The 13,032-nt window shown below is 44.2% G+C and overlaps 1 protein-coding gene across 1 annotated transcript in view; it reads left to right on the plus strand.

The window, feature by feature from the left end:
- Positions 1-13,032, plus strand: part of LOC105189157 (kinesin 3E) — a 42,241-nt gene that overhangs the window by 21,717 nt on the left and 7,492 nt on the right. Inside the window, exons 4-7 of the mRNA XM_011151088.3 lie at positions 7,469-7,575; positions 7,731-8,017; positions 9,094-9,271; positions 12,372-12,541. Coding sequence (XP_011149390.2) covers positions 7,469-7,575; positions 7,731-8,017; positions 9,094-9,271; positions 12,372-12,541 — 742 coding nt within the window. The remainder of the gene's footprint in view (positions 1-7,468; positions 7,576-7,730; positions 8,018-9,093; positions 9,272-12,371; positions 12,542-13,032) is intronic.

Genomic DNA, 13,032 nt, shown 5'->3' on the forward strand with positions numbered 1-13,032 from the left:
CGAAAGCTCGCGAAGAAAAAAATCAGTAAATCACACTTGTTAAGTCATGAATACATGAATCATTATTAATAACAGCAAATATGCATACGTTCAGCTTGGGTTGTGCTGTATAAAATATTTCAAGCGAAAATCATTTCGAGGAGGAAAGCAGCAAGCGAACGGCACGTGTGATTTGCAAACGACACAGAGAATAAGAAACGAGAGATTTACGTGAAGTTGTAAAAAATTGCGCGCGATTGCCTGTCGTTTGAAACGAGCGAAACGCACCGGACGCGTCTATGCGCAAATATCGTATGTAAAAAGTATTTCATTACGAACTAAAACCGTGACGCGAAGTGCCGCGCGTGGGCGCATTTGCGTTTCGGATTATTTATTCCTCGATCACCGCCACGTTATCGGTGTCGCCCGAAATTCCTCGCATTTGCATTGTAAATCGACGAACAGAGTCATTTCCCATGTCCGCGGGCGATATCTATAAAAAAATAATTAAACTCGCATCGAAACAGCGAGACTCTACGCGGCCGTTCGCGAGAGCTGCTATTTTGATTTATTCCAGATAACTGACTCGTTGCAGCTGCGGACTAACAAATTGTTTATATTGATTATTCGCTCGATTGTCTATCGGATATTACCTCTCGCTTACTTCCATCCAATCCGAATGTCAAAAATAAATCATGATTCGCCGAGCGGCAACGAAGGCGAGAACTTTCCCGGAATATTCTTCGGAAGTGAATTCTATGCAGAAAAAAATTTTTTCGTCACAAATGGAAAACCCGCTGGCTTAGCGAACCTATAGTCGTGATATACGGAAACAGCTAGCTTGCTATGTTATTACACAATAACCAAGTAAATGATCGATAAATAGCTCCGTATCATTTAAACTACGGGATTAAATTATGAAAGAGGGAAAGGAAGAAGTAAGAGAGAGAGAGAGAGAGAGAGAGAGAGAGAGAGAGAGAGAGAGAGAGAAGGAAGAGCGATTGCTGATCGCTTCCCCCGACCGATATTGCTGAAAGATCTGTCAGATTCGAGGTCGATCCAAGCTCGAAAACGCTCTCTACCTCGCACGAGGTTAACGCGGACGCAAGTGGAGCAAACAGAGAACGTTGACTCAGGTCAGTTAACCCTGAGAGCCTTTTACCGGCCCTTTGCACGTAGGGCTATCGAGGGTGATCGGGAGCGTCTTTATCGCGGCCGCGCCGCTCATTGAAGCTTATAACTTTCACCTTTATCACTCTCGTCGCTCGATGCCGGAAGCCCTTTGTCTCTTTGTGACCCCCTTTCTCTCCTCTTCGTTCATTTACTGACGAAGCGATGCGCATAAGCCGCACTTTTCAAGCCAGACTGTCCCTCCCGAAAACATCTTTCTCTCCGCCTGGCGGTATCGATTGCATTAGTCTTTGCAGATATTACTTTTTTCTATGTTCCGCTCGCATCATTAGCGAATATGGTACCAGTTCGTTAGCTGTAGCTCAAATCAATGGTGGTTTCGACGTGAAACACATGGCTCCCCCCGACGAGCCACGGTCCGCGTTTATAAGGCGTGCGGAAAGAGAAAACCACGATACCACACACGGGACCAATCGAATTAACTAATCTGGGCAATCGCGAAAACGAAGATAAAGAAGGACAGAGGGAGAGGGAAAAAGAGAGAAAAAGACGAAGAGGCAGTCAGCGAAGTAAGTCGCGAAATATTTGCTCGGTGAATACCTCTTTAATTTTAATCATCCCGTCGTTACGATAACACGGAGAAATCTTAATGCTTCGATGACAGGCAACGCGTGAAAGTGCTCCCTCTTAATAACGCTGGGATCAAGGAGCGAAAGGTGAGGGCTGCATCATGCGACAGGCGGCAGGATCGGTCGATGCTCGGCGATTCTTTTTCTTCGGCGAGCGACGTTCCCCCCCCCCCGTTCTTCCGTCTGTCGGGGATATCGAGGCTGCGGGATCGATTCCTATTCCTATTCCGGCAGCGTAATATTCGTCAGGCACGAGAGAGAAAGACGGCCGCGTTACACGTCGCGGACTCGGGTTTTCCCGTTCCCTGCAAAAGCCAGCCTGGCGCTCTCGTCACCCTTTCGGCGCGCGCGAGCGGTGAGCCCCGAAACGGCAGAGGGTGGCGGAGGACACTCGAAAAGTTTAAGGCCCGTAATAAATGGCTCTCGGCGCTCCCCGCCGCCAGTTCGGCGCGTCCGGATATCATTAATTAACAGTAATTAATGCGTGACAGCGAGCGAGCGAGCGAGCGAGCAAGCGAGCGTGCGCGCCCCGACCATCCTCGGCAAAGTTTTCGCGCGTCTTCTCGACGGAGGGATGAAATACGTATGCGAGGCGTTGCGAGTGAGTACCAGTTGCGCGAAACAGTTGCGTTTCGCAGAACGAAGCGCTCAGAGAACGATTAAGGATTAATGAATCTGACGAGCGAGTGCTTCTAAGCCTAATCAAAAATCAATTTGACGTGTGGAGTCATCGCGAAGTTGAGGAGTCGTTTATCGGAGAGGTTTTACTTTCGCGTTGTTCTTTCGCATTCGTCAGTCGAAACTGGCCAATGGATCCGATAAACATTGACTACAATATTTCACACCTTGCGTCTGAGGAAATATTTAATAATTGTAAATATTGGATGCGCATTTGCACACGAAAAACTTTCTCCGATTCTTGAGAGTTTCCTCACTCGTTGCATCATCACGAGGGTGTATATCACCGATGAGTCGAGGCGAAGTTTAAAGCGGTTACAAGCGAGGAAGTTAAATCTAAAAATACATTTTGTATACAGTGTCGATGGAAGGTAATGGCAATGAGAGATGGATCGTTAAAGGTAAACTAAACAACGAGACAGTCTCGTGCGGAGGTCGGTGAGATTCGACGTCATCGATTAACGATAATTCAATATGGGGCATTAATTTTCATTAACTATCGGGTATCGAACTTTCCTGCCGTGTTGTGCGGCTCTCCGGTATTCTCGGAGGAATCCACGGCACATCGATTTTCTCCCGAGATCCGGTGTCCTCAATGAGGAGATAACTAGCGAATTTAGAGAGAGAGAAAGAGAGAGAGAGAGACTCGAAAGTGGTTGTGTATCACGCGAAAATAAGTTACGACGCATACGAAGCTCGCTGTCGGAGTTGCAGATCCTTGTTAATAATGTAATTAGAGCGTGAAGTTGCACATATCAGTAATTACGTATTATTAAATTATCGCTCGATGATATCTTGTCACTCTTATTCAATTATTATCAATTTTTATACGTATGTAGATATGAAGCAGAATTTGATGAAATATTAGATTATTTTTGAATGAAGAGTAAATATTGGCTCGAAACGATTTTTTCCTGAATTCCAAATTTTCCGTCCGCCAAGCGCATAACTGCGAAATACGCGTTGCTGTGATGCTAAAATTATCATTGCGTGACGCGAATGTTGTTTCGTGAAATGTTTGGAAGAAAGTAAGAAAAACGGCAACAAAAATTGCGCAGTGTCCTAAATTTCGCGTAATATAACCGTCGCAATGTGATTTTTACATCCATCTAAACATCTCGCGGCATTACCGAGGAACGGAATTCGCGAACGGCTGCACCGGTAATCGGTGAGTTTCCAATTCGACGCGTTCGCGTAACGATTCTTGCAAGTTCTCACTGTTGTAACTTGCTCTTTGAACTAACGTACGAACGTACGTCTCGTTTCTTCGTCGAACGAGGTCAGAAGTCTTAGCACCGCCCGTTTGAAAAATTTCCCTGCTGCAATTTATGCCGTTGTAACGCGATCGTTGGTCCCTGATAAGCGGTTGCATCTTCGCGGATTAAAGGAAATATCATGACGCGAAATTATCTTTCGGAAATAATCTTTATTATCTAGTCAATTTATGTCCTCTATTTTTGTATTGAGTTTATTTTTGATACTCTGATCGTACGTAATGAATATTCGTAGATTGTTACATCTCCAATCATAAATTAAATTGTCAACGATTGCCAGGACACGCGAAAACGTTTGTAAACACAAACTTTATCAGTATTCTCTATACAATCGTCGGACTGACAGCTATATTATTGGCGCAGAATTTGAATATTTTCACTGATATACACTGGTCTTGCGCAATCTTTTTCTGACTTCATATCAAATCATATTCAAATCAATGAATAAATCCATCTTATAAATTTATTAATAATTTTGAAGGAAATGACGTGTATTTCTATCTATATTGCCTTTTTGCTCCAAAAAGCAATTTGATGCTTTAACATACAACTATATACAGCAATAAACATCTGTTATTATATGTATCTTTCTCTGTGTATCTTTGTGTACCTGATTTATTCGCGACATTCTATATTGTGTAACGATTATTTGTATATATTTCGTTATATCGCTAATGTCAATTCAAATTGTCGGTGATCTCAGTAAGATGCAGACACGTTTGTAAATACTTTATTAGTATTATCTGTACATCACGTCGGATCGCGACATTTATACTGCAGGTACAAAATTTGAGCATTTTTACTGATATACGTGAGTTTTGCGCAATATTTATAAATTGGTATAATACATAAAAGCTGATGTTATATATACATATATGAAGTATTATATATAAAGTGTTCTCATTTATACATCGGTTACATATAGGTGCACAGTTATGAACGTAATACAAGAAGTGAATCAATTTCTTCAAGTCAGATCAGAAGTTCATTACGATCGATTTTTCCATCCAAACGTTTGTCATATTTGCAAATCGACAAACCAAGACATGTTGAATACGTGTTATCGATGCTACATGATCTCTTACTGCTGCAAGGACCACGAGAAACAGGACAGACAGAACCACGAACGCATTTGCTCGATATTAACAGAGTATATAAATGAGGATCCAGAATGGTTCACCCAGCGCAGTGAAAACTTAGAAGAGTGGCTCATAAGACAGGAGATATATTTGCGACAAATCCAAATGTTTATGAGACATAATATAAAGCCGATCGAAGCGCAGATGTTTATGTTTGCAAGGAAGTGTTTTGTATGTTATCAACGGAATACTTCGATTACCTGCTTGAAATGCTTATCCGTCTCCTTTTGCGATGATCACAGGGATAGGATTCGTCCACACTCGATAAACTGCTGCATTGAGATGTCAATCAGTCTCACCTTAGATATTATGTTTCTTGAAGACCGAACGTGGAATTCTTTATATATTGATTTTTCTAGATTTCGTGATCGAAGGATAATTGGGGACATGGACTTATTTTGTTCACAATATCATGAAGAACTAAATCAAGAACTAGGCTTAGAGATTAATCATGCTGCTTTTACTGACTTTGTATCAGATCCGTTGACGATATACACGGGGTTGAAGTTTGCAAATCTATTTAATTTTAAAGAGGAAACAGACATCTTCGTTGTTCATATTATAGGCGCAAACTATGTAGATATACTCAATTTTCCAAGTTGGGAGCTTCTTATACATGTCCTCGCTAAAAAAATTATACTTAAACTTGTAATGATAGGACCAGAATTAGAATATACTTATGGGCATACCCAAAATTCTGAACACGACGTTGGTTGTTTCCAATGCAGGAAAGATAAAAGAAAAATCAAATTTGAATGTTATCCGATGTTCTACCACGATTATACGCTCCATCCTAATTATACGCCACCAAATGTGATTGTCGGATTTCAAGCAGAACTTAGTCGTCCGTACTACCTCAAGGATACATGGTCGGAAAGTATAAAAGCAATTTTTGTCCAGAACTCTCTATTCTTTTTTACCGCTAAATCAGAGCTTGCAGCAAATAACGATATACAAAAGATAAATAATGTCTTGAGAAGATCTATAAATCCTACTTATAAAGCCCTGAATAAATTTTGTTCTGAAAGGCCATATAGGGATTATCAGTCTGGTCATGTATTATATCGTAATAAATATTTAGTTATCTATAAAATATTAAATCGAAAAAATCAAAACAAGCTTGTCCAAGGTAGTAGTAGGAGAAATCCCAATTACAAGTAATTGCGAATATCATATCGATATATAGCTATTAATTATGAATATTATGATGATATTAAAAAAATAATATTTTAATTTAATAATAATACTTAATTTAATAACGTTTTAATATTTTTATTTAAAAATAATGTTTTCTGTTATAAAGATTTATTATTATTTTATTATAAAGATTTTATATTATAAAGATTTATTTATGTTTTATGTTTTATATATACATATTTATATATATTTATACATATTTATATATATTTATATATATTTATATATATTTATGTATATAAAAACATATATTATATTATTTATCAATAATATATTATTATCGCTACTTCCTTCCTGTAGTATTTTGTAAACAATATATAATAAATATAATAAATTTCCTAGATCTAGAAATAAATTGTGTGAATATTTTTTAATGAAGAATATATTCAATAATAATTACATCATGATTCATCTTTGACAACATATAATTGTTGCAAATGAAACAATTAACTGATCTCTTGCAACTTTTTCACCTTATATTCCTGTTCTTGAAACGTAACATGGATATTCATGCATTATTATTTAACGCGATGGATGCAGTGGTTATTGTTATACGTACATCAGTGCTCTGTACTTTCTGCCGTTCAATCTTTGACAAATCTTTTGCGCAAGACCCGTGTGATCCGTCGTGACGGAAAACGAAAGGGTCGCGAGACGGTGGAGAAACAGAAAAAAAAACAGTGGGATAGGAAAGTGGGAAGAGGCGACGAACGGTGAGAGGTCTCGGAAACCAGCCTAGAAAGTGTTTCACCCAGTGAACGTGACCGTTCGAGGTCGCGATCGCCGTTAAACCGATTTACCAGCGCACGTGCGAACGTTCCGCGAGCGCAACGGAGCGGATAATGACGTTAAGAGGATCCAGGAGCTTCTACGTGGAGACCTCACGTGTCGCGTAGCCGCGAGGTCCCCTAGAGTCGTTTTCGTCCTCATCTTCGCCGCTCGCGGCGAAGACACCTCACGTTCGTGCCGGCGATACGCTTCGACGCGCTCGTATCGTGAGAATGCTTCCTCTTCGGTAATCGAGAGGAACGCGCAGCGGTCGATATCTCGTTATCGATTAATCCGAAATTCAGTTTTTGTTTGGACTCGGCTTTTAATAAGTACAACGACCGGATGAGTTGTTTAACGTATTCCGTGAGTAGGACAGATTTCTCGTGGACAGATTGATACCTCGATTGATATTTTATCGTGGAAGATAGGTCGGTTTGGTGGTGATGGTGTTGGTGAAGCGAGTTTCAATTAGAGATTCTCAGCATTACGCGCGATAAATGTTGTGCCTGTTCTTGATGGATTAATAACTGCGATTTCGTGCGACTTCTATCAGAAACTTTGTCAAAGTCCGTCGAATTGTCGATTGTTTAAATATCGATCGAACATTGGTCGCGTTGTGCTGAGAAAAATGAGCCTCGAGTCACTTATACGCGATGAATCTCTGTTTCAGTTACCTGGAGATATATAACGAGAAAGTGCGGGATCTCTTGAAACCGTCGGCGACTGCGAGCGGCCTGAAAGTTCGGGAACATCCTCGACTGGGGCCTTATGTTCAAGGTACCTTGTCGTCTGTCTTCTGCATCCCCTTGACGATCCTCCACTCGTGATCTGTTTCGAAAACATTCAACGACATGTCGCGCGGTTTTACCGTCGACGACTCCCTCGACGACCGCGTTCCCTCCTTCGTTCACGAGTCGCCGTCTCTCTTTCAGGGCTGACGCACCACGTGGTCCGCACCCTGGGGTCGTTGATGTCATACGTGAAGGAGGGCACGAGGGCCAGGAAGACAGCCTCGACTCTTCAGAATCCCAGCAGCAGTCGTAGTCACGCGTTGCTCACCGTCGGCCTCTCGCAAGAGACGACGAACGGCGAGCGTCTCGGCGGAGGTTCGTCCTGCAGGAGGCAGGACGCCGCTCCACGTGGCGGCAGCAGGTTGCACCTGGTCGATCTGGCAGGCAGCGAGAGCGCGGCCACCTGCGGCGGCGTTCATCGACTGAAGGTGAGTCATTCCCTAAAAATAATATCGTCAGCCGGGATATCAGCCGAGGCTGAATTTCGCGATGAGAGATCGATACTCGCGCGAGCCCGCTCCGCGCGCGGATCGAGCCTCCGCTTGAGTTATCAATCTCCTGCCGACCGCCATTGTACGCTAATGGCCTCGCCTAATCGAGCACAACCGACTCGAACGGGTTACTCGCTGAGGCGCGAATAAACGCGAGCGAGCGTGAAGAAGCGTCGGGACGAATGCGGAAAAAAGCTTCCTCCTTCGAGAGACCTTTGCATCTTCGCTCACCTTGAGCTATCTGTTGCTGTTTTGTGTACAGGTGCCGAAAGGATTTAATCACACGAAGATCGTTGTTTATGTTGTCCTCACTTCTTCCGAGTGTAGTTGCGTGTGATTAGTGCGTCGCTTAAGATCCGCGTCTTATCGTGCGTCGATTGATGTCGCAATCAAGCATCGCGATCGAGATCGGACTCGGTGCGCGGGATGTGAAAGATACACGGTGGATCAAGTGTGCGTTCACCTGTGTGTCTTGCGAACCAAGCCAATTGTGTCCTTAGTGTTAACGTTTGTGACTGAACATTGATTATGCCACCTAAGACACAGAAAGTGCCATCGCGCGATCAGCGTCGTGAAAACTCGAGGGACGTCGTTAGTGGTATTTCTCGTGCGAAAGCGAGAGTACGTTTGCTTTTATTAAACTACATATTCACGCGTTAGGGTGGTGAATTTCGCGAAATGCGGCAACATGTACGATCGATTTCTCTCCCTCTCTTCCTTTCTCTCCCTCTATTTTTTCTTTGTCGATCCGAAAGAAAAAAATAAAACAACGTCACGATCAGATTTCGCGATATTTCATACATTTGTTTCGATATAACGAACCGAGGGAGATATATTGTTGCTAAATGAACGTGCGCCGTTAGGAATATCGGCCGGCGTTCGCGTTATCAGCGTCGAGTCACTTGCGTTCGATAAACGGATAAAGCGAGACGTGATTGTCGTTGAGTTTGAGCTCGACGCGGCCTGCCTTCGAGCAATTTTAATTTTGACACCACCTTCGCTATCGTTTAAAGGAGGGCGCGAATATCAACAAGAGCCTGGTGGCTTTGGGGAACGTGATATCCGCACTCGCCGAGAGAGGCTCGACCGGAAGCGGACCGGGCAGAAGATACATCCCTTACAGGGATTCCTCGCTCACTTGGCTGCTGAAGGATGCACTCGGCGGAAATGCCACTACCATTATGCTCGCCAGTAAGTGTGTCTTGCCGCTCTTTCCCTTTTGATCTCCCCAGCCAGCGTCACGAATTCTCCGCCCGAACTCGCGTTCCGCCCACCCTCCTCCCCCCGCTTCCCGAGCTGCTCGCGCGATCCCGGAACGTTCTCTATCGATGTTAAGAGGTTTTCTTCCGGGAATATTCTCACCGTGCAAATCGCGTTTCGCCCCGTGTATATTTTCGCGAGGAAATTATAAGCTCGCCTTGCCCCTCTTTTGATCTGCGAACCCTCCATTTTAATATCCTCCGGCACGAGAGCCGCCATTCACGCGCGCAGATTGAAATCCGACGACTTATATTCGACATCGCTTAATTGACTCTTTTTAATGAGATGCCTCCTCCTGTACTCTCGGAAGAGCAGTTCATGGAAGGCCGTTAGATATCCTCTTTTAGATAAGATTCAAAGACGCGCCTCTTCTTGATTCGCATCAAGGGTGCGATCGTTGGAGAATAAAAAAATTTCCAGCGTAATTGAACTTATTAAACTAAAGACTAATTAAACTAGATTAAAAATCTATAAAAATCTATCTTTACATACCGAATACGCTTATCTATTAACGGTATAAGTAGACCGATCGTGTTCTGAAGTAGTTTATGCTGTTCGATCGTTGTTTAATTGATTAATTCAGTCCGCGTCTTTTAATTCATTAATTGAAGACAGACCCGATCGCGATGTTTTTCCCCGAGAGCAGCCGCTGGCCGAGCGGATTATAAGGGAAAGCTGGCCATTTCTCTCCTCTCTTTCCCTGAACACAACGCCGTCTTTTCATAAATCCCGGTTAAGTTATCGGGAGGAGGGGAGGGAGAATATTATTGCGAGAGTCTGTGTGAGATTCGCAAAATTATGCCCACTTATCCGCGATAATCGGGGCTGGATGTAATTGGTTTAAATGCTTTTCCAGGCGAGCTAAGATGCAGAGATTAAATTTCGATAGAGCCGAGAGAGAAAGAGAAAGAGAGAGAGAGAGAGAGAGAGAGAGAGAGAGAGAAAAAGAAAGAGATAGAAAGAAAGAGTGAGCGCGAGGGAGAGGAGCGGTAAATAAGAAGAATCCGTAGTGAGCTTGCGATAGTTAGTTACTCGATCGACTACCTTCGATCGTCAATATTTCCCCTGCAATACTTTACAACGATGTATCGGAATACATCATTGTAAAGCGAGTACAATTTACCGTAAGGGATCTATGCATAAAATATTCTTTTGCATTTCGATTTCGCGACTTTCGATGACATTCGCTGAAAATTACTCTGAGCTGAGTTATCTTTGAGGGATTGTCTGAAACTCTAAGGGCGTGCAGATAAGCGTACCAAAGAAAATTCGGGTCTTTTACCTCGCTGCTGTGTTCTGTCCGAAGCCTACCGGATAATCGGCATAAGATACCTCCGACGGTTCCTTTGTTAGAGCCGGCATTCACCTTTTCCGTAGGAATCTGTTTGTAGTTAGATGAAGCACGTAGAGAGGATTGCGTTACACAGTACTGATAGCTGGAAGACTTTGATCCTCGAAATCATCGTTCCCACGTGTGAAAAACAGAGGGGATTAGGCGGGCAGAGGCAAAGTTCTCTGTAAAATAAAAAAAATTGACCGCGTGATTTTCGATCTTTCACGATGAAGACGTGTGTGAGCCATTGAGCTTCGCTATCTCCGTTTAATCCTCCTCGATTTTGATTATAACGCGACGGTGTGTATGTGTGTATGTGTGTGTGTGTGTTTGTGTGTATCTGCGTCGTGTCTGCGCGAACACAAACGCATTTCGTAGAGACGTTATATCGGAGATTATCGCAACTAATTAGAAATAAAACCGGCACAGCCTTTTGGCTGTTCACTCCGATTATCGCGATATTTTTGTCCGTTCACGCGTCACGCGATAAAAGCCGACGAAATAGGCGTGATTGAGCGTAGACGGCGCAGATAGAGAGACGCTAATCGAGGGAAGGCGCGCCGGTCTTTCCTCCTCTTCCGACTCGTCACAATTAATTGCCGAAATGGAAGAGTCGAGCCGAGTATAATTAGCCGGGGAACGGCCGCGCACCGCGTAGTTTTTGAATACTTCTAGCCGAGTCGGCGACGTGTATAATTAATCGTAGTGAAATATTCCGAAGCGCTGATCATCGGCAATTAATTGAATTGCTAATAGCATTTCGGTTTATTATCGAGAGACGTTTAATATTCAGCGGGCCCGCATTTGTGATTGAGCCGCGCGTAGAATGAATAGACCGTATATTATCCGCGGTGCCTGCGTATTGCCGACACCCCCGCGGCTTTTATACGTCGACTCCGTGGCGATGACCGTACGACGTTTGGAAAAGACACTCCTCCGCCATTCCTGCGGCTATCCACGCTCGAAATCCATTTCGAATTATCCGGCTCCCGGCGAGCCGTGGGTTATTTCCAGTTGACTCGTCCACGCGTGGGGGATGAGCTCTCCCCTGGAGCTCTTCGCTTTACACATTTTACCACCGATTAATTCGACAGACGCCACGCGAGTATTTTGTATGATAGACTCCGATCTCTGTGATCTCGTCCGCGCTGATCTGAATGCGCTCGGTCGATTCGGCCGCGCGAGTGTCTTCGACGTGTTGTGACGTTGTAATTTTGTGCCAAATTATCGAGCAGTCGTGTTCGGTCTTCCTTTTCTTTCCACGTCTTCGAACCGCGCGTCCGGGAACGTTTGTCATTCGTCACTCGATCGCCCGCGAATGGAAATCTGTGAATGCAGCGGACTTTGCGTGCCGGCCTGTTTCTCGGATCGTCAGGAGATGACTGTAGATGCGATTTCATAGACATGCGAATTAGTTTCTCTGGTCGAACATCGCTCGCACGGTGCCTCATAGTTCGTCTATCGCGAGTAGACTAGCAGCGCTCGGCGAGGTAGGCATTTTCTCAGTAGAACTTACCCGAACGAATCTTCCGTCGTCGATTGGCAGGATCGGCGACGTACGATTGCGCTCTTAGAATGCATATGAAAATGGCGAAATCGCACCGTAAGGATCAATTAGTCGTAGTTGTGAAACGCGCGGCACCGCCGCGCATATGCTTCTACGACGTTAACGCTCGTCCCGCTGTTTCTCTTCCACAGCGATATCTCCGGCCAGCGGAAGTTACAACGAGACCGCACACACCCTGCGATTCGCCCAAAGGGCGCAGAGCGTGGTCAACCGACCAGTGGTCAACGAGGATCCCGTGGCGAGACTCGTCCGCGAGTTGAGGGACGAAGTCGCCAGGTTGAAGTCCTTGTTACTCGAGAAGGCAAGAAACTCAATTGCTACTTTATCCAGCGGCTTACGCGAGGGAGTATCGGCTCGGTTCGATTAAATAAATCGAACGATAAATCGAGTTGACCTAATTTCAGCAAATTGATAGTGATATAAATCATACGGAGCTTTGAGTGTGTGTGTGTGTGTGTGTGTGAAACGTGAAATAAATCGAATCGACAAACATCGTGCAACAAGAAACTTCTTTCCTCGAGGAAGCCGATAAAATTTTGGACAAACTCGAGAGAGAAAGAGAGAGGGGGGGGAGGAAGGGAGGGAGAGAAATACAACACAGATCTCGATACCTGAGCCAAATTTCCCGACGAGACAGCGCGATTATTCATGCGCAACGGGTCGTGTCCCGTGCGACAAAATACCTCTGGTATTTTTATCACGCGTGTCTGCGCGCAGAACGCCGCCGGTTCGATCGATTAAAAATTAGCGGCGTATTCTCCCGCTTGTCCCGCGGCGCGACAAGAATGAAGA

The sequence above is a fragment of the Harpegnathos saltator genome, unplaced genomic scaffold (assembly GCF_003227715.2).
Source record: "Harpegnathos saltator strain DR-91 unplaced genomic scaffold, Hsal_v8.6 scaffold480, whole genome shotgun sequence".
In the NCBI taxonomy this organism is placed as follows: domain Eukaryota; kingdom Metazoa; phylum Arthropoda; class Insecta; order Hymenoptera; family Formicidae; genus Harpegnathos; species Harpegnathos saltator.